The sequence below is a fragment of the Phoxinus phoxinus genome, assembly GCF_949152265.1.
Source record: "Phoxinus phoxinus genome assembly, chromosome: 15".
Lineage (NCBI taxonomy): Eukaryota > Metazoa > Chordata > Actinopteri > Cypriniformes > Leuciscidae > Phoxinus > Phoxinus phoxinus.
In genome coordinates, this window is record NC_136890.1 from 18,174,802 (window position 1) to 18,194,537 (window position 19,736).

The window sequence follows — 19,736 nt, forward strand, 5'->3', positions numbered from 1 at the left end:
AGATTTTGTGAATCTGTCTTAATGGCAAAAGTCTAAGTAGGGAGCTGGTAGGGACAAGGTTAGAGGTTAAGTTGGTTGCAAAGGAGTAGGGAAACTGAAGAAAGAATAAGGACTGTACTGCACCACAACCTTTGAACAAAGTTCATTACTTTTCTAAGTCATTAAATACTTTTCTATTTAAATACATTTCTAAAGTGTAAATAAAGTTGTCCTGCTAAACATTTTCATATAGTACAAATCGAATTAAGCTGGTGAATGCGACTGAACTCGTATGTTTTTCACAGGAGCTGTTTAAGAGGGTTGTTCCCTACCATTGTTTGGGTGGCATATGGTCCCAGCGGGACAAGAAGGGCAAAGAGCACCTGGCACCCACCATCCGTGCCACTGTTGCTCAGTTCAACAGCGTGACCAACTGTGTGATTGCCACCTGCTTGGATAACAGGTCTCTCAGACCCTTTCAAAGAGCGAAGAGCATTGAACACTGGATTGAAGTGGCCAGGGTGAGACACTCACAAATTATGATTATGGAGAGAGGACGATTATCGATTAATAAAGACTTATTTTCGCCGGTTTCCTTGTACAGTTATGATTACCGTATATATATAATGCTATGACCTCAAAACACTTTTATAGTGCATGATTTGTTAACCAATACACTTTGACATCTTGATCACATAACCAGCTTCATATTAATGGGTTTTCTGATAAACTTGGTTCATGAACATCTGTTTGTTTGTCTTCAGAAATGTCGTATCCTGAAGAGCTTCTCCTCTCTAAAAGCCATCTTGTCCGCCCTGCAGAGTAATGCCATCCATAGGCTGAGGAGGACCTGGGAGGATGTGTCTCGGTAAGAGTCTGACTGGTTTTCTGTCAGCAAAGATTAGCAAGAGTAAACGCTAAAACTTTAGCATTAGCATTAGCCACTGGTTAATAGTAGCATTCCTTGCTTCTTGTGTGTTCAGTCATACAGACCTCCAGTTAAATCTGAAGCAGCTAAAACCGCTTTGTGAAAGACTTGTTTTATAGTGGGGCATTTGGAGACAGAGGAGCAGAGGAGATTTAATGCTAGTTATTTACAGTGTTTGGATTTCACATAGAAGTAATACTGTAGATTATGACTCAAGCTGTTTTCTTCTGCTTACAGGGAAAGCTATCGTACTTTCCAAGAGCTGTCTGAAATCTTCTCAGATGACAATAATTACTCCCTCAGCAGAGAGCTTCTCATTAAGGTGAGTAAAAAGGTTCTTGCTTTGCACATGTACTTTCTGCGGTCATAATGCTATAATTCCCACAAATGCATCTTAATTTACATTAGCACACCCAGATATGCATAAATTAAGTCTTTACAATTAAGTCCTATTAGTTAACATTAGCTAATGCATTAACTAACAATGAGCGATACATTTTTACAGTATTTATTCATCTGTTTTCACTATTTGTATTCACTATTTATTGTTCATGTTTGTTCAGTTCATGAATATGAACAGAAACAACATTTGATTTTAATAATTTACTTAATTTAATTAACATTAACTAAGATTGATAAATTCTTTAGAATAATTTTTCATTGTTAAAAAATGTGCCCAAAATAATAAGCCTAATTAGGGATAGTATAGATCCATTTCCAAAAGAACAAGCATAAAATAACATTTGAAAAGTTTTTTTTTTAAGTTGTAATTACAGTATAAAGTACATTTACAGTTTGTGAATTAGAAAATTATTTCTTTCAGTTTTAATTTGTTTTACAAAATCATTAGTTTGTTATAATATAATACTGTTTTGATCCGTTTTCTATTTGCAATGGTTACTATTTACTATTTTTCATAATGTGATATTTGATATTTGGTGACACGCAAACATCATAATAATAATAATTATTAATAATAATGATAGTATTTGGAACTCAACCCACAATATTTTATTTTATTTTATGGAAAATAACTATTCAAATTTCAAAGATATTTTGACCCGGTTTCCCTTTCAGAAATCTAGTCACCTTACGTTAGCAGTCAATTGTTCAAACACCAAGCATTTTTCAAATTTCTAAAAGTGCACTATAAGCCACCAACGTTTGCTGTATCTGTTGCTGGGGGAAGACAGGATGTGGTTACATCCGACTGTCAACTTACCAGCCCTTTCAGCGCCTGTAAAGCTATGTTTCTATAGCAGCCACAGGGTAAACAGAAAAGACATATTCAATTGCACAATATATGCAGCCTGCTGGCTCATCGCTCAGCTCTTCTGCACTTTTCACTAGTGGGCATGCTTCATGCATTTGATAGACACCTTGAAAAGAATCCATTAGTGTTAAAAGCATTATGACACATTATGAAAAGAGAGAATTTTGAACAGTCCTCAGAAAGAAAATGTATAATCATGTATTGTCCTGAAGAAAATGTATCAGACACCAAATCATCGTATTAGAATGATTTCTGAATGATCATGTGACTCCGAAGACTGGTGTAATGATGCTTTACCATCACAGGACTAAATACATTTTTAAAAAACATTAAAATAGAAAACAATTTATTTCACAATATTGCAGTTTTTATATCTAAATTTACATTTTTTTATCAAACAAATACAACTTGGCTGAGCATAGGCGACTTTTTTTTTCAAAAACATAAAAATGTGTCTCTGAAAATAAGTTTTATCTAACACAATTGTACTTCTCAAGTTAATGTATCTTGTTTTAAGGATGTTTTATTTAACTTAACAGAACAGATGAATACTGTTCAAATTCATCACAACCTTGTTGTGGCAACCTGACGTTCCATGACACACAAACGTGACTCAGAAAGTGTGGGGATTAAAAATAGTTTGAGTTGTGTTGATGTTATCTAGATATCTCCCCCGCAGAAGTAACTTTCGGAACTTGCCTTGAAAATAGCTGACCTCAATAGAAAGAAACCAAGCACGATGAAAGCTTTCCTTTCCGTACATTCAACAATATCCTTGGTATGTGTGGTGGGGCCGAGAAACTAGCAGCTGCTGTTCATTATGAGGGAATTCCTGGGATGAGGTCATAGGCCTTATGTATGGCCAGATAAACGGCCCTCCTTAATACCAAAGGGCTTCCCCAGGGTGTTGGCTGGCACTATCTCTAAACACCATACAGTTAAACTCCCCGTCCATTCTACGTCATGGTATATCATAGCAGTGCAGTCTTAAGATTCCACTTTGACATCCTTATCTGCCTTCAGGTTATACTGCTTGCTAATATTGCGTCAATGCAAATGCTTTCCCTTTTGAAACTCAAAATGATGATGTGAAACTAATATTTTCCAGGAGGGCACCTCCAAATCTGCCATCATCGAGATTAACCACAAAGGAACGCAGAGAAGACACCAGCAGCAAAGAGACATGGTATGTACAGGTATAAATGTCACATGTTGACAGTTGAAATTTATATTTATTAAGCTACAGCGCCCTCTTATGGTTAAAACGGGTCAGATATTCAGTTTGGGGAGATCAATGTTTATTCATTTATTTAGTGTATCTCTTCTTCTCACTGCTGTTTAGGGTGTCGTGCAAGGAACTATTCCATACCTTGGCACTTTTCTGACCGACCTAGTTATGTTGGATACTGCTATGAAAGACCATCTTGAGGTGAGGGGGACAGAGATCAATGTAATATTCTTGTAATTGGAAAATATTCTGTTTTATAATTTCTGGTTGTTGTTTTTTTTTTTTTTTTTTTTTTCAGGTTGGGCTGATCAACTTTGAGAAGAGAAGGAAGGTGAGTCTTTGTGCACATGAATTATATTTTATAAAATGCATAATTTCATCCCTGGATGCTGATTGGTCAATACAATGATCCAACCATGCTAACTAACCTGTTGTAATAATAGCTAAGATGTGAAACACCTAGACACTGTGTTATCATCACTGCACCCATAGAATACAATTTTATTGTTTAAATACAAGGGACTATATATTATTGTGGAAGGATGAATTTGCTATAATATATTCTATGAAAATGTATGTCCTCAATATTTTAAATATTTTTAAAAGCAGTTTATTGTAAATAAAGGCATAGCTAAAGGCCATTGTTATATCCACAGTATTGCATGGCCTCTTCAACCTTATTTTGGTTAAGTAAAGGCTGGACTAAAGGCCCATTCACAACAAAGACGATAACTTTTACAATTTAAATTATTCTAATTCTATGAGAATAGGGAAGTCCACACTACAACTATAACGAAAACGACACAGAAGAACGATATTGTTGGAATTACTTTCAGAACGACTTTTACCAGCTGATCAATGAGAAAAACATTGACAGCCAATCAGAATCCACCTAAGTTTAACAATCTTGGTGATTCATACATTCATCACTGCATCACACGCTAATAATAAACAGGATCTTATCATCTGTTGGTGTGGACGCTAATATAGTTAGTTATACTTATCGCTGTTGATGTTAACAGGTCTTATGCGGTGTCGGGTGAATGCATTACTAAGTAATTAATTACTGTAATTAAATTACTTTTCCCTTGAAGAGTAAAGTAAGGATTAATCTTAATTTTTCAGTAACTTAATTGGTTACTTCTGATGTAATTGTATTAAATACTGTATAGACTATAGACCATTTCTATAGCGGATTTAATAAAATAAATGTACGGCTAATGTTAAAATGTATGTTTCTAATGTAACCTTCTCCCTTTAAATACTTTAGAATTAAATTAAAAGAGCAGTTTTGTGTCTATCCTAACCTATTGTTCAACTGGTCGAGGTTGATATGGGATTTAGAAAGTATTACTTATTACTAATGCAAACACTGTTGAACATTAGTAACTATAATTAATTATTTTTTAAAGAGTAACTTCCCTAACACTGCATAAATGCATGGACAACTAAAATGCATTCATAATTGAATAAAATGAATAAAACTAATCAAAGTACATTATTTTGTTTGTTCTTTTAGGAATTTGAAGTGATCGCTCAGATCAAGTTGCTGCAGCTGACCTGCAATTATTACAACTTCGCCAGAAGCCAGCGCTTCACTGACTGGTTCAAGAGAGTGGAGAAACTTACAGAGACTGAGAGGTGAGAAAGTAAAAAAGTCAACGTGAAGGATATGAAAACAAAACATTTGAGAGATATGTGATAGAAATAATACCTTAGGATATTTTATATATTTAATATCTATGGTGTCTTTCCTGTTTCAGCTACTCCATGTCCTGTGATATCGAGCCGCCTTCTGAGTCAGTGTGCAAAAAGAACGGGGGCATCATCAAACGCATGAGCGAGGAGTCGGGTTACAGCAGCGCAGGGACGTTACACTCAAAGTCTTTTGAGCAACCTCGCTTAAGCCAGTTCAAAGAGAGCTTCAAAGACGGAGCAGATTCCCTCAGCCTCACCTCAGTGGGATCCAGCGGCTCAGACGCAGAGGAGACGAGTCTCAGTCTGCTGAACTCCCCAGAATCAGGGAGTCAGAGAGTAAGGCCATATTATTGTTTATTTACAGTACCCATGGTATGCTTAGCAAACTTTAGATATAGATTTAGATATAGAAAAATCAGCAATTGTTGGCAGTGATGCATGATACAGCAGTACCAAAACGATTAGATGTTGAATAGCGAATTGCGAATGCTAATTTCCCTTATTTTTCCATCAAAAACTATATAGTTATAAAACAGTCATATGTGAAATAGTTAATACTCAGACATTTGTATTTAAAAACACTAATAATTTACATAAAACACTGTTTTTTTACCAGCCATTACATTTCGTTTTATAAATAAATAGATAAATTAAATAAGTATTAACCTGACTATTGGTTCTTTCTCCAGACATCCACACCAACTGTGAAACATTCTACATCAACCTCAGATACAGGGGAGCTTACGTCTGATTCCTCTTCCAAGGTATTTGCATTTTCTTGGGCGTATTTTATCCTTTCAACTGAATTATTATATTTGTTTTTATGAGCTTTAAACTTATTCACTATTTTCCAGCTCTGGGAGTCGTCCACCCCTTCATCTCTGGATGCTTCTGTATCAGGCTTGGGTTTGGAGTCTGTCTGCAGCGGCTCCACCTCCTCTTCCTCATCCTCATCCTCAGTGTCCGCCTCCACTGGACAGGCCTTCCACTTCCACAAACGGTCGGTCTCTGGTGTCTCTGACTACTCGTCTCTCTCCCTGCCGCTGTACAACCAGCAGGTGAACGACTGCTGCATCATCAGAGTCAGCCTTGACACGGACAACGGCAACATGTACAAGAGCATCCTGGTGAGTGAGAGACATTACGGGAGATTGACAGTGATGAAGGATTGTTGGGGATGTAGTAGTAAAGTTAATCTCAATGATCATGTTTTTCAGGTGACTAGCCAGGACAAAACCCCTGGTGTCATTAGGAAAGCCATGGTCAAGCACAACCTGGACAATGACAAGCCAGAAGACTATGAACTATTTCAGAGGGTCTCAAAGCATAAAGGTAAAAACTTGAAGTTGGGATGGAAAATGTCAAAGGGCTTGTTTTTTTTTAGGGATATATTGGTACATTATCAGGTCAAATTAGTTTTTTAATCTATCAGTATCTGATGATTTTTATATATATTTAATTATACAAGCTAATTTTCCTTATTGTTTTATTTAAATGACCTTAGCCATCATATAACGCTCTCTTAAAGTTATCTTTAAAAAACAGTTTTATATTTCAAAATTACAATTATTATATAATTATGTTTTTTGTATTTATATCTATTTTATATACAATTGTTTAAAAGTAAATGTTTTACCATTTATTGGTTATGAGCCTCAAAATGAATTGCTATTTGCTATTTCTAGTTGATGGCAGGTGGCATTTGCTAATTCTAAAGAGCATTTCATTGGACAAAAAAAAAAGTTAGTGACCATATTTATGTCCAATATCCAGGAGAAAGAAAGACTGTAGTTTTAAATGTGTATATCTGCTAAAGGTTTAGTCACCTTTTATGAGTACATAAGCATTTAAATAGCCTCAAATCGAACGCACATTGACTGAAAGCTGCAAACTTCTGATTCTGATGGGATTTTCAATGTCCAAATTAAGCTTGTAGACATTTCTAACCATTTTTTTTTACCCCACAGAACTCAGAATCCCAGATAATGGAAACGTTTTCTACGCCATGAACTCATCTGCCAACTACGACTTCTTGTTGAGAAAGCGCGGTGTCCCCAAAACCTGCCGCTCGAAGAGCTCCCCGAGCCTGACTCTGCCACGCATGAAGCAGAAAGGGTTCAAAATACCCAAGGGCTTCTTCTGAAAGCACTCTTCTGAGTTCAGCGAGCCTGAAACTGTTGAAGATTATCAAGAGTCACTTTAATAACCCGCCACAGTATTATCTGGATCTTTCATCCAATGGATTTGTTGCGTTATTGAGCAGCTTGTTTCTTACAGGACGCTATGCCTGTGTTTCCTGTCCCTACGGACAATGCGACAGGCGCAGGAGGAACACTGTGGTTCTTTCAAGGTTTGCCTTTAAGACTGCACATGAGAGACACACTGTGTGTGGGAAGCATTTACCAAATGCAGTCATTCATGCATGAGCACACTAAACAAAAATATTTCAAGCACTTTAGAACGGTCCTTAAAGCAAGAGATTTGTGGAGAGCTGATGTGGTCCTTGGTCCATTTCAAGTTCAAAGTGGGGTTTCTTTTCGATTCCCCTTTAAACAGGTTCTCCCTTCTGACTCTTGCTAAATTTGCCATCACAGTCTCTCAGAAATTAGGACTGCTCATGGCAAAACTACAGTATTACATGTACAATGCAAACAATGGAAAGTGTTCAGCCTTTAATTTGCTTTTTGTTCTTTTACATGACTGTTTTGACTGTTGCTGCTGCCAGTTTAGCTTCCCATGTTTTCCCAGAACTGATTACAACCCGAAATTAACCTTTCCGGCAATAATCGAGGCTGAAGGATTCTCTATTGACTGCCTAGTGACAAGGTTACCTTCATAAGGAGGCTGTCACATAGTCACAATTGAGCATGAGGAGATGACAGGTCTAAGGTGCAGGATTTACGCTGTTATTATTTATGGTTATTTAATGACTATAAATAATATTATTAATGCATATAGAGTCCAAATGTTGTCATCCGTGTCTTAGAAAGATAGCAATGCCAAAGCCGTTCTCTTTTATTTGCAGCTGGCCTCTCTCTGTGTTTCACATAATAGATCGCTGTATCTTTACAGAAAAGCTTTTTTTGTACCAAGCACTGTGAGTGGCTTCACCCTGCTAAGCCTTTTTGCATTACAACTATACCCATGAGTGCTTTCTTACCATGTGGTCTAATATGATGAGCTGAAAATTTGAGGGGATTTTGTTCCCATCAGGAGAGAGTTACAGATGTGTTTGCTCGGCCAGAGGTGAATGTTAGTGTGAGTGTGTGCGTTTTGAGAGAAATTATATAGAGGAATTTATATTGTAATATGATGAAAGAAGTTCACCAAGTGTCAGTGCTTTTCTGCTAATATGCCAACTATATAACTGAACTGGAACAAAATATAGATTGTGCTTTATTTATGATTTATTAAAAGATCAAAATGCATGGAGAAAATATATGCCAATAGTGATGATTCCACTGTTATAAATATCTCCTTGTCAAAACATGCTGTCAGGAAGCTACGGACATGAATTAAAATGTTACCGCCTGCAGCGTGTCACTCAACACATGTGCCATATCCAGACTTGATTTTGTATTTGGTTTTGTCCCCTTTTTTACCCTTTTGTATGTCTGAATCTAACTCTGAATGTTAATGTCAAAGTTTGAATGTTGAACTCCAGTTTGTGCCATTTCCCCATTTTTATTTATTTATATGTTTTATAATTGTTTTATTTATAATTTTACTGTTGTGAATATAAATTAATAAATGCACCTTTGTATGTACAAATGAGCACTACATTTTTTAAGAACTTACAAATAAATGTGGAGGCGCTTGAGAGCCCAGTACTTGATGTCTCTGTTTTATTTTATTTCACCTACATAAGCCACATGTCTCATATACAGACATAATCAATTCTGTGGGATCCAAAGTCTGAGACCTCAAGTAAAAATGCTTTTTATAAAAAAAATATAAAGGAATGTTCCAAAGAGAGTCTTGTGAATCTTGAAAGTAAAAACAACTCATATTGTGTACAAAGAGAGCTTGTATGATCAATATTACAAATGTGCTTCTTTGATTAGAGTCCTAAAAATTGTGCAGGATGCTTGTTGTTAAAAAAAACTTTTCCAATGAAATTTAGTTCCTTTAACTACATAAAATATTTCAGACATCATATTAATTACTTATAAATTAATGTCATTCATTAATTTTTGAACCATGGTAGATCACATAATAAATTGAAATGAAATACATTTTAATAGACTGAAAAGTGTAAATAGTTATAAATATATATATATATATTTTTATGCGAAATTCTTCGCCTTTCTCTAAGGTTGTGGTCTTTTAAACCTTAAAATGTCATAAAAGCTTGTGGTCTCGCTAGATCTTTAAATATAACAAAAGCTTTAAATTATATTTTAAAGATAAATAATCATATAAACATCAATAAGTGTACAATTTGGTATAGAAATATCAAATACATAATTTGTGGAGCTCACAAACTTTAACAGTCTATATAGCTTTTTACTCAAATAATAATGAATTGCCTACGGTCTATGTAGAGTCTTACTACAGTCAACAAACCATACAACTTTTTTTCTTTTCTTTTTCTTGCATTAATAAATCTGAAATTTAGCCAAAAATATAGCTAAATTAATTAAATAACAACACTTTTCACCCACTTTAGGATATTCAGTGCAGGTACAATTTCCAATAAAATGAGAGCGGTCTTAAACACTAAATGTATCGATTTGAATTGATAAATTCCTGTCTCTGAACTGAATCTTCTGCTGTGTTTACTAAACTAGGTATGTTGTGAGACTAAGTCCGCATACGTCATTTTCCTGCGCCACACAGGTCGGCGTTCACTAGCGGAACGAGTCGCGCTAGCGATCAACATGGCTTTAAGCAAAACATACGGACAGAAACCTATTAAATTCCAACTGGAAGAGGATGGGGAGTTTTACATGATTGGATCAGAGGTTTGTAATTAAACGCACTTATCATTTTAACGAGGATTTATGTTTATGAACCGTATTGTTTTGCATAGGGTGCTAAAACGTCAGCTAGCTAGCTAGCTAAGATTGTTGTTGTTTGTGATAAGATCAATAACTGCTGAACTTATTGATGATTCCTTGAATGGAATCGGTCCCAGACATTTTACACATCAAGTACTGATGTATTATTTGCGGTGTAGTTGTATTATACACAATACTGGATTACCAGAGACCAGAGATAACAGTAAGTTACAGTCACTGACAGAACAGGTTAAGGGTATTTATTTAGTCAATCCTAAATACTTTTCCGTTATGTGTTTGTATTTAGGTTGGAAATTACCTGCGTATGTTCAGAGGGTCTTTATATAAGCGCTACCCATCACTCTCAAGAAGACTTGCGTCAGTAGAGGAGAGAAAGAAAATAGTAGCATCATCTCACGGTAAGTGTTGAATTCACTAGGGATGTTTGATAAGAGATCTGAGGACTGGGGGGTTAAAAGTAAGCTGGAAATGGCACTTTCTATCTTACAGTATAAGCAATGTTTTGTGTTAGATCACGGTTACACCACTTTAGCCACCAGTGTGACGCTTCTGAAGGCCTCAGAAGTAGAAGAGATATTTGATGGACATGACGAGAAGTACAAGGCTGTGTCAATCAGCACTGAACCTCCAGCCTATCTCAGGTAAAGCATTTATCATCTTATGAAATCAGTCACACATTCTTCAAGTTCAAACATGCTCATTTCAGAGGTTTCTTCTTCATCATAATTCAAATTACAAAAAGGTGGAATTAATCATTCATTAAAGGTATAATTCACCCATAAATAAATAACAATTTGTCATCAATTCCTCAATCTCGTGTCTTTCCAAACCCGTAAGACGTTTGTATTTCTAGATATTTTTTATGAAATCTGAGTGATTTCTGTCCCCCCATTGAAACCTATATATTCACCCAAAACTCAGATGGTTCATAATGTTCATAAAGAGATTGTCTTTGATTAATCTTATTGATTCCATGTATAACATATTTTAATAGAATGTCTATTTTAAATGATATTAGACAATATTTTTAATCAGAAAATATATGAATGGACATTTTTTAAAAGGTTTCTCCTAGAATATTTTTTAGAATTTATATCATATTCCTATTAAATTAAAATATTCTATATAATTATTATTCTGTATAATTGTTGTTATATCTGTATAATTGTTGTCTATGTATGTTTTTGTATATTGATTGGTTTTGTGAAGACAAATTTGCTAAATTATTGTAAACGATGTATTGAAATGATATTGTAATCATCATTATTTGTTTAAATTGAAATAATGTTGATTTTGCAATGAATATAGCCATTGCTTCTTCTGATATGACGTTACAGGGACCTTTGACTATTTTTGTATGATGATGAAATTAGTCTAATGATGCACTTTTTATTTGGTGACTAAGTCTACTAAATAGTGTATTAAATCATCATGGTAATTTTGTCACCCACAAATAAAAAAAATGTTGTCCAGCCCTAGTTGTTGCATGACAGCACATCTGCTTTTTTAACCTATGGTTTTCTTCACAGGGAGCAGAAAGCCAAGAGAAACAGTCAGTGGGTTCCCACTCTTCCCAATAGTTCCCATCACTTGGATGCTGTGCCTTGCTCCACCACAATTAACCGCAACCGAATGGGCCGTGACAAAAAGAGGACCTTCCCCCTCTGGTGAGACCTTTTTTACTTTTTATTTTTTAATCTTTCAATCTCACATTGTGGAGCTGTGCATCACAGTTCATTAAGTGACACAAGATGTGCATGGATAAATCATTTATAATAAATATTGCTATATTCCATAAAAATGTGTTTTATGGTGACTTTAAACAGTAATCCTCTATTGTGCAGCACTTTGTTTGTCAAAAAGCAAAAGTTTGAAAATTTAATCAAACCAATAAAAAATAATTTGGGGACTAAAAAACAGAATCTGTGAAAAAATAAAAACAGATTTCATAAAGTCTGCTTACTCTATATAATTTCACTGGTTTAATTTTCTTACTGTGTTTGTCTTCTGGATATGTGCTGTTACAGCTTTGATGATCATGACCCTGCTGTCATTCATGAGAATGCCACCCAGCCTGAGATCCTGGTGCCCATCCGACTGGACATGGAGATTGACGGGCAGAAGCTGCGTGATGCTTTCACATGGAACATGAATGGTAGACTGTCCCTTACACGGCTTCTGAGCAGCGGTCATTGAATTTAATAATTTTTTTTATGTTTTTCACGCTTTACACAATATCCTGAACTCTCTTTTTTCCCCTGACACGATAGAAAAGTTAATGACTCCAGAGATGTTTGCTGAAATCCTTTGCGACGATCTGGACCTCAGCCCACTGACCTTTGTTCCAGCCATTGCCTCGGCCATCAGACAGCAGATCGAGTCCTACCCCACAGACAGCATACTGGATGAGCAGATGGACCAGAGAGTCATCATCAAGGTACATGCGTCATTCTGTCAAGTCCCCTTGATTTCAGTAATCTCATCTTTTAATATCAGAACTCATTAAGCTGGAGCCACTACAAACATGATTATAAGAAATCATAAATTTAACAGTTTTGTTTCTACTTATAGTGAGTCGAGTTGTGGTGTGACCATTAACAAACTCCAGTTACTAACAACAGATGATTGGCACCTGTAGAATTTCCTTTTGTTGAAAGCCCAGATAAAAGTAAAAAGCTATTATTTTGTATAGATCCATGTCTGAGCCAGTTCGACCTCACAAGCGCATTTACACGCACACGCGCGAGTAATGAACACTCGCTCTTGCGCCAATGGACTCTCATTGTTATGAATGCCTGTGCGGCAATGTGAAACAACGACAAGCACAGACGCAACTTCTACGGAAGACTGTATTCTCGTACTGTTTTGGCTTTATTCTCTGAATATTTCGACTTTAATCTCTGAAAAAAACGCAACGTTAAAAAAATTCATAATAATCTGTGAAAAAATAAAAAATCTGTAAAATAAAAAAAATCTTACAATAATAATCGGTGGAAAACAAAAAATCTAGCATTTCGAGATTAAAGTCTAAATATTTCAAGATTAAAGTCTAAATATTTCGACTTTAATCTCGAAATGCTAGATTTTTTTTTCCCCCACAGATTTTTATTTATTTATTTTTAGTTTTTTTAGTTTTTTTATTATTATTATTATCAGTGTTGGAAACGGTTTAATAACTGTTTTAGTAACCACTTCATATTTTTTTTGAAAACTGATTAAAAAAAATCTGTATAATAGTATTTATTTGAATTAAAGAATCGAAAATTAAAAAAAAATCATCCCTAAATTGGAATGTATATAAAGTATTATTATTATTCGATTGCATAAAAATTGATTATGTGGTTGATTTTTGATTGCTGTTATGCTGTCATCTCTGTAGTTAAACATTCATGTTGGGAACATATCTCTGGTGGACCAGTTTGAATGGGACATGTCTGAGAAGGAGAACTCTCCGGAGAAGTTTGCTCTGAAGCTGTGCTCTGAGTTGGGCCTGGGCGGAGAGTTTGTCACCACCATCGCATACAGCATACGTGGACAGCTCAGCTGGCATCAGAGGACCTACGCTTTCAGGTTCAGACTTGCACACAAATCCACTTCATCACAGTCCTGGCTGAGAATGAATCCTTTTAAAGCTTTTTCACTGCATAAGATAAAATGTGCTAAAAAGTGAAGTGTTAGTGTGTTATTAAAATGCCTCCAAACATCCCCATATTGTTACAGAGATTTTTTATTTTAGTTTGACTGTATAAAATGTTGCTCCATTTATATGATAAAGAGCATAGGAGAGTGTTCAGAATTTGCCAATGTGAACTTTTTCCCAAGTTGGAGATCTTTTCAGACTGTCTCTAACATCTGTTATTACAAAACTCATCAGAAGGGTCATGATTTTCCTCTGGGAGGAAGACATAATGTCTTGAAATAATCATTTTAAGGTTCAATTTTTTTTTGTTCAGCCCAGTTTTGTGAACCGACATACCGGTAAAAAGTTTGGAAACATTTTTTTTATATTTTATTATATATATATATATATATATACATATTACACATAAGATACACTGCCATTCAAAAGTTTGGAGTAAGATTTAAGAAAATAAATAAAATAAATTAATACTTTTATTTAGCAAAGGCACATTAAAATGATCAAAAAAGACAGTAAAAACATTTAGAAAATTTCTTTATACAATAAATGCTGGGTGTTTTTTTTTACTTTCTATTCATCAAAGTATCCTGGGGGGAAAAAAGTCACAGCTAACACAAAAATATTAAGCAGTGCAACTGTGTTTAACATTAATAATAATAAGAAGAAATGTTTCTTTAGCACCAAAGACGACTGAAAATTCAGGCTGCTGAAAATTCAGCTTTGCATCACAGGAATAAATTACATTTTAAAATGTATTACAACAGAAACCAGTTAATTTAAATTGTAATAATATTTCACAGTATTACTGTTTTTACTGTATTTTTGATCAAATAAATGCTGCCTTGGTGAGATTGAACTTTCAAAAAACCTTAATGTTTCCAAACTTTTAACCTATACTGTATTTAATTGGAAAATATCTGACTAAAAAGAACAAGTTGTCTCTGAACTTTGGATTTAAATTGCTGTTTTTTCTCTTTTTGTAGCGAGAACCCTCTCCCCACAGTGGAGATTGCCATCCGAAACACAGGTGATGCTGACCAGTGGTGTCCACTGCTGGAGACGCTGACAGATGCCGAGATGGAGAAGAAGATCAGGGACCAGGACAGAAACACAAGGTAAGAGAACGAACTGCCTTACTTAAGATACCGTTTTGCCCTTTAGCAGACACATACCAACTCCAGAGGCAAGCCATATCAATGACTAACTATTATCGCTCTAAGACCAATAATTGCCTAGCATTTTCAACATAGAAAGAAGATTAATGTACTCAGAATTTGGAGATTTGAGAGGTGACTGTGACCATTCCAGTGCTCATATCAAACTTGTTCCTGTGTATTTCAGGCGGATGAGACGACTTGCAAACACAGCCCCAGCATGGTGAAGATAACAGCCCTCTCCCACAACTATGTAAATCTGAAGAGGAAATACAATAGAGCTACAACCCAGCATTACTGAAATAAAACCATAAGAGACATTCCATTGGCCAGTCCCTCCTGATCAGAGTAACTTAATGTGAAGCAACATCTGCTCCAGTCTGGCCTAGTCACATCCCTCGTCGTGACCTTCCCCCGTACCCAATATCTGTCTGATCAGAGACAGCCGGTCTAAATGTTAAAAGTATTTTATGGTATCTTTATTGTCTTGTTTTGTGTATAGATGCCATTTTGTAAACAATGTGCTTTTAAATAAAATTATTAAGATAAAAAATCTTTTTTTCCAAACAATTTGTTCCAAAAAGCTTTCAATTAACATGCAAGTTTTATGGATATAAAAATATGAGCCACATTTTTTTTTTAAAGCAGAAGCAGCCAACAAACAATCAGATGGCAAATATGAAAACTTTATTCATCAGCCTTCAGACAAACAAGTGTTTGTATTTATATTTAAATAAAAAATCTCGCACATATATCCAAGGGTTTTAAGAAGCGTACTTTTTTTTTTTTTATGGAGGACGAACTCTTCCGGACAATTTCAGTTTCACCACACAAAGCTTTTGTAGTTTGCAATGGTGCAGTGCTAACAAAGACCAAAGGCTTGAAAATGCACAGTCTGCAGTTCAATTTGGCATTTCAGATAGTCGGCACATTTGTGAATGTGTCCACCTCCATCGCCGCTGACTGTTGTGGGAAAAGAGATATGCCAGTATTGTACCCAAGAAAATACCCTCTTGTGGCGTCCGCACTCCCTATAAATGATGGATTATAGTTCGGGAGATTGAATGGTTTCTCTTTGAACTCCAATGCTGCCAGCCACCACTACTTTGTGATATTCATTAAACAGAAGTTGACGAGAATACGGCAATTGTTTCAAGCCATGTGGTGTGAAGTAAAACAGAAAGGCATTGTTCTTCTAGAACAAAATAACAAAGGAAAACTTGTTTTGTGATGTGCATGGCACTGAATGCAAAATTCGGATCCATTTGATTTATTTAGTACACAAAGGCACTACGATGACCATAGTGTCCGTCTTTCCTGGATCCACTGTGGACCCTATGCTAAAGCATTGTCCCTTTAACAAGGAGTGTCTTCAAAATATTCTGACTTACAGAACTTGACATGCAGACATAAACTTTCCCAACTAAAACAAGCAGGACTTGAAAAGCATGACAACGTTTATTGCTGTCTTAGTGGTATTGAATCCTTCAGTTTTCTTCTCATTGTGGATCCTCCTCATTTTGATCTGGGCCAGTTTCTTCAACACCTTGTCCATTCCAGGATATCCCATCCTCATCTTCTGGAAGGGGGGCGTAATTCGGATCTTCTTGAGGTGCGTCAAACAAAACTCGACTGCAAAACATGACTGAATAGTTCAAATTTTGTTTGTTTATTGTGTTAAAGCCAAACAAATGATAAAAGAAAAAACGTTATAGTCATACTCACAAAAGTCCAGGAGTGGCAAGAAGCTTTCTGCCTCCTGGCTGGTTAGGAAATACATCCTCCAGGAAGTAGTAGATGTGTCCTACACCAATGCCTACACCAACACACACACTCTAAAGTTTACTATCCAAAGTTTGAGACCAGTCAGATTTTTTTACTCTTTAAATTAATACTTTTATTCAGCATGTATACTTTAAATTGAATTCAAATAAATGCTGTTCTTTTGAAATTTCTTTTCATCAAAGAATCCTGACTTCCATGCTTTCCAAAAAAATATGAAGCAGCACAACTGTTTTCAACATTGATAATAAGAAGAAATGTTTCTTGAGCACCAAATCAGCATATTAGAATGATTCCTGAAGGATCATGTGACACTTAAGACTGGATAGAACAACTTCTGAAATGTATATACTCTTCAACTTCAGCTACAAGTATTTCTAGTGAATTATTTAATAATTTTGTTTATACAAAGGTTAACATACCCAAAAGATCAATGACAATGGAGTTGCCCAATAACAATGAGAATCCCATGAGCACCCAGGGGAGGAATGGGGCCTGGAAGTTGAGAAGGCCAAAGAAGTTCATGCGGATGTAAGGGTTCCTTCTACTCCAGACATAAACCAGCATGATAGTGAAAGCCTGTCCTAAAAAGAACAGGTTGGCAAACAGACCAAAGAGCTATAGACACCGAAGTTAAAGAAATTAGAAGGATGGAAGACTAAACTTAATTTGCTACTACGAATAAATAACCTGAAAAGATTAAATGTTCCTTAAGAAAATGTTTTTATATTGACAGGGCTTCAACCTGTGGAAGTCTATTCTCTCCAAACAAGTACATAATTGGTCATATTTATGATATAAAAGCCACAATCATGAGATTGTGAGATAATCTCTGATAATTCTGATAATACAAATTATTATCTCAGATAATTCTGAGATAAAAAGTCACATTTATGAGATAACAATCCATAGTTTGAAATGGAGTCATGACATCAAGTGCATTTTGTATGACTATTTGTGACAATTATGAATTTAAAATAAAAGCACCAAAAATTTCCCCTACAATTCATCTACTTCTATGTTTCACAGAGGAAAGAAATACACTTCATTCTAATGTTTGGGGTGGGTAAAGAAATTAATATTTTTACTCTATAAATTCTATTTTTACTTTTTATTCATCAAAGAATCCTGGGGGGGAAATGTATCACGGTTTCCACAAAAAAATCTCACCAACCCCAAACTTTTGAATGGCAGTGTACTTCATATAAGTTTCAATTTATTCAACCAACATGATATGTTTTGGTGAAGAGATGCATGCTTGACTGTTCTTAATGTGATGAATGTTGAAGGATACGGTCATAAGAACACCACCGAACAGGAACATGTAGACAAAGTCTGCCGTTCGACCACGGAAGGAGCCTTCCTCCAGCATTCGGCAGTACCGATATCTGCTCAGTCAAGGACAGAAACTCAGATGGCCTACAGCTGCACAGGAGCCAAACGGCTGTTATGCAAAGCAAACACACTGTGAAACTCTGAATGTGTTTTTGTGTGCACTTCCTGAACATTTCACAGACAACCAACAGAGAAAAATAGTCATATTGATCAAAGAGGATACAGAAAAATCATGTTGAACAAGAAACTGAATCCAAGAGGTCCAAAAAATAAGAAGTTTGTGATCAGTCGCCATATCTACATAAAGCAAGAAACGTGATTATAAAACCAAAAGACTACATACTGATGTTAAAGTTGTTGTCATGAATGCAGCATTGTTTCAATAATTTGGGAACTAACCTGGTATTTCTTTAATATCAGGTCAGGGTTAAAATACAGTTGAAACGGTGTGATGAACTCCAGTTGCTGTAATACACAAAAAAATATTGAGCAAGTGATAACCCAGCAAACACAGAACGTTGGCACAACGTACCCAACCTTCTCGTTTTAACAACATGGCCAAAAGGTTGCTATAACTATGTTGTTTGGTGAAGGTTGTTACACTGTTGTCACAATGTTGTCTCGTCGTCTCTGAGTTGCTGAATGTCGCGCAACAACGGTATACAGCCCTGTCGCGTCAATTCTACAATGTTGCGAGCACGTAGACAGCGACGTTGCCATAGTAGAAATGCAACGTGCCACAGACGTTGCCACAACGTATATGTATTTGGGAAGAAGAAATATGTATTCTTCTGGGAAGAAGGTTTTTAGTGGCAATGAAAAATGTACTTTTGGGTAGTTGACAGTGTGACAAGCTATCTTCATATAAAAACACTAATTTCTAATTATTGTATAATAATACATTACATTTTATGACCTCATTGTTGAGAGGCTATTTATAATAATTAGCACATTTAAAAAGTCAAAAAAGTGAAGTTACAGCTGAAGTTAAATAGGCAATTTTTTCACAAGGATATTGGTTCTTTAAGGATTTACACTGACATTGAATCTTTATGTGCGAATAACTATTTTGATGACATATTGACTTATTATTGACTGTCATCATCATCAGCATGTGATACTATAATTGTTCAGAAATGTAAATAGACACGGGTTACTTACCACAGCTGCAGTTGTCAGGACGCATGCAGTGGTATATGCTCGCGTCACGGCAGGGATCTGCATGTACTCTTGAGTGACGCTGTTTGCCATAATGTTTCTCCGGCGTATCTAAACTCTTCTGCACACTTTTGTAGCCTATCCTATCTGTATAGTCGGCTATATCTCACATCACATTTAAAAACACTAACAAACAATCGATCGGCTCAGTGTGGATTGGATCAATAGATGCATGTCCGCGTTTAGTGTTAGCGTCAACTATTTATTCTTAATGGTTCATAATGTTTGTGGTAGGATATGAGGGGCGGAGTGAGACATCCAGGCTTCATCTGTCGCTTCAGCACCTCCACGTGTTTATAAGCAAAATTCTCTTGTTCTTCCGTGGACCAATGAGATCGCACGGTTTCGCTGACGTGATGTAATATTGGCGTAAATGTACTACCTGATGAAAATAGTTTTTTTTTAATAAATTGAGAATTAATAGATTATACAAATTATATTTTGAAAAATGTAGGCCTATATTTGTTATAAATAAAACGT

The 19,736-nt window shown here is 35.6% G+C and overlaps 3 protein-coding genes across 6 annotated transcripts in view; 2 read left to right on the top strand and 1 right to left on the bottom strand.

Annotated features, from left to right (window-relative positions):
- Positions 1–8,933, top strand: part of LOC307011908 (ral guanine nucleotide dissociation stimulator) — a 30,286-nt gene extending 21,353 nt beyond the window's left edge. For all 3 annotated transcript variants that reach the window (XM_079638001.1, XM_079637999.1, XM_079638000.1), the window contains exons 6-17: positions 285–500; positions 744–847; positions 1,145–1,229; positions 3,289–3,366; positions 3,523–3,609; positions 3,707–3,739; positions 4,928–5,049; positions 5,172–5,442; positions 5,796–5,870; positions 5,961–6,233; positions 6,324–6,438; positions 7,074–8,933. In XM_079638001.1, the coding sequence (XP_079494127.1) occupies positions 285–500; positions 744–847; positions 1,145–1,229; positions 3,289–3,366; positions 3,523–3,609; positions 3,707–3,739; positions 4,928–5,049; positions 5,172–5,442; positions 5,796–5,870; positions 5,961–6,233; positions 6,324–6,438; positions 7,074–7,249 (1,635 nt within the window). In that variant the 3' untranslated portion in view covers positions 7,250–8,933. The remainder of the gene's footprint in view (positions 1–284; positions 501–743; positions 848–1,144; positions 1,230–3,288; positions 3,367–3,522; positions 3,610–3,706; positions 3,740–4,927; positions 5,050–5,171; positions 5,443–5,795; positions 5,871–5,960; positions 6,234–6,323; positions 6,439–7,073) is intronic.
- An 898-nt stretch (positions 8,934–9,831) lies between these two features.
- On the top strand, positions 9,832–15,687 carry smarcb1a (SWI/SNF related BAF chromatin remodeling complex subunit B1a). 2 transcript variants are annotated; one of them, XM_079638313.1, is made up of 9 exons: positions 9,832–10,070; positions 10,414–10,525; positions 10,639–10,768; positions 11,657–11,794; positions 12,155–12,282; positions 12,398–12,564; positions 13,507–13,697; positions 14,751–14,882; positions 15,109–15,674. In XM_079638313.1, the coding sequence occupies exons 1-9, from the start codon at positions 9,987–9,989 to the stop codon at positions 15,146–15,148; spliced, it is 1,122 nt and encodes a 373-aa protein (XP_079494439.1). In that variant the 5' UTR covers positions 9,832–9,986; the 3' UTR covers positions 15,149–15,674. The 2 variants fall into 2 exon arrangements, with proteins under 2 accessions (XP_079494439.1, XP_079494440.1); XM_079638314.1 differs by having other exon boundaries at positions 9,881–10,070; positions 10,660–10,768; positions 15,109–15,687.
- derl3 (derlin 3) lies at positions 15,588–19,574 on the bottom strand. Its single transcript, XM_079638315.1, has 7 exons — positions 19,200–19,574; positions 18,438–18,503; positions 18,262–18,335; positions 17,998–18,091; positions 17,126–17,321; positions 16,647–16,737; positions 15,588–16,553 (listed from the first exon to the last, which is right to left on the bottom strand). The coding sequence occupies exons 1-7, from the start codon at positions 19,287–19,289 to the stop codon at positions 16,421–16,423; spliced, it is 744 nt and encodes a 247-aa protein (XP_079494441.1). The 5' UTR covers positions 19,290–19,574; the 3' UTR covers positions 15,588–16,420.
- Between the last annotated feature and the right edge of the window lie 162 nt (positions 19,575–19,736).

Bases quoted from the DNA above. Each gene is read 5' to 3' on its own strand.
- smarcb1a (XM_079638313.1), top strand. From the start codon at position 9,987: ATGGCTTTAAGCAAAACATACGGACAGAAACCTATTAAATTCCAACTG. The intron at 10,071-10,413 runs GTTTGTAATTAA...GTTTGTATTTAG, and splicing joins TTTACATGATTGGATCAGAG to GTTGGAAATTACCTGCGTAT. The intron at 13,698-14,750 runs GTTCAGACTTGC...CTCTTTTTGTAG, and splicing joins CAGAGGACCTACGCTTTCAG to CGAGAACCCTCTCCCCACAG.
- derl3 (XM_079638315.1), bottom strand. From the start codon at position 19,289: ATGGCAAACAGCGTCACTCAAGAGTACATGCAGATCCCTGCCGTGACG. The intron at 17,322-17,997 runs GTATCCTTCAAC...CGGTGTCTATAG, and splicing joins TCGGTGGTGTTCTTATGACC to CTCTTTGGTCTGTTTGCCAA. The intron at 16,738-17,125 runs GTATGTTAACCT...GTGTTGGTGTAG, and splicing joins CATTGTCATTGATCTTTTGG to GCATTGGTGTAGGACACATC.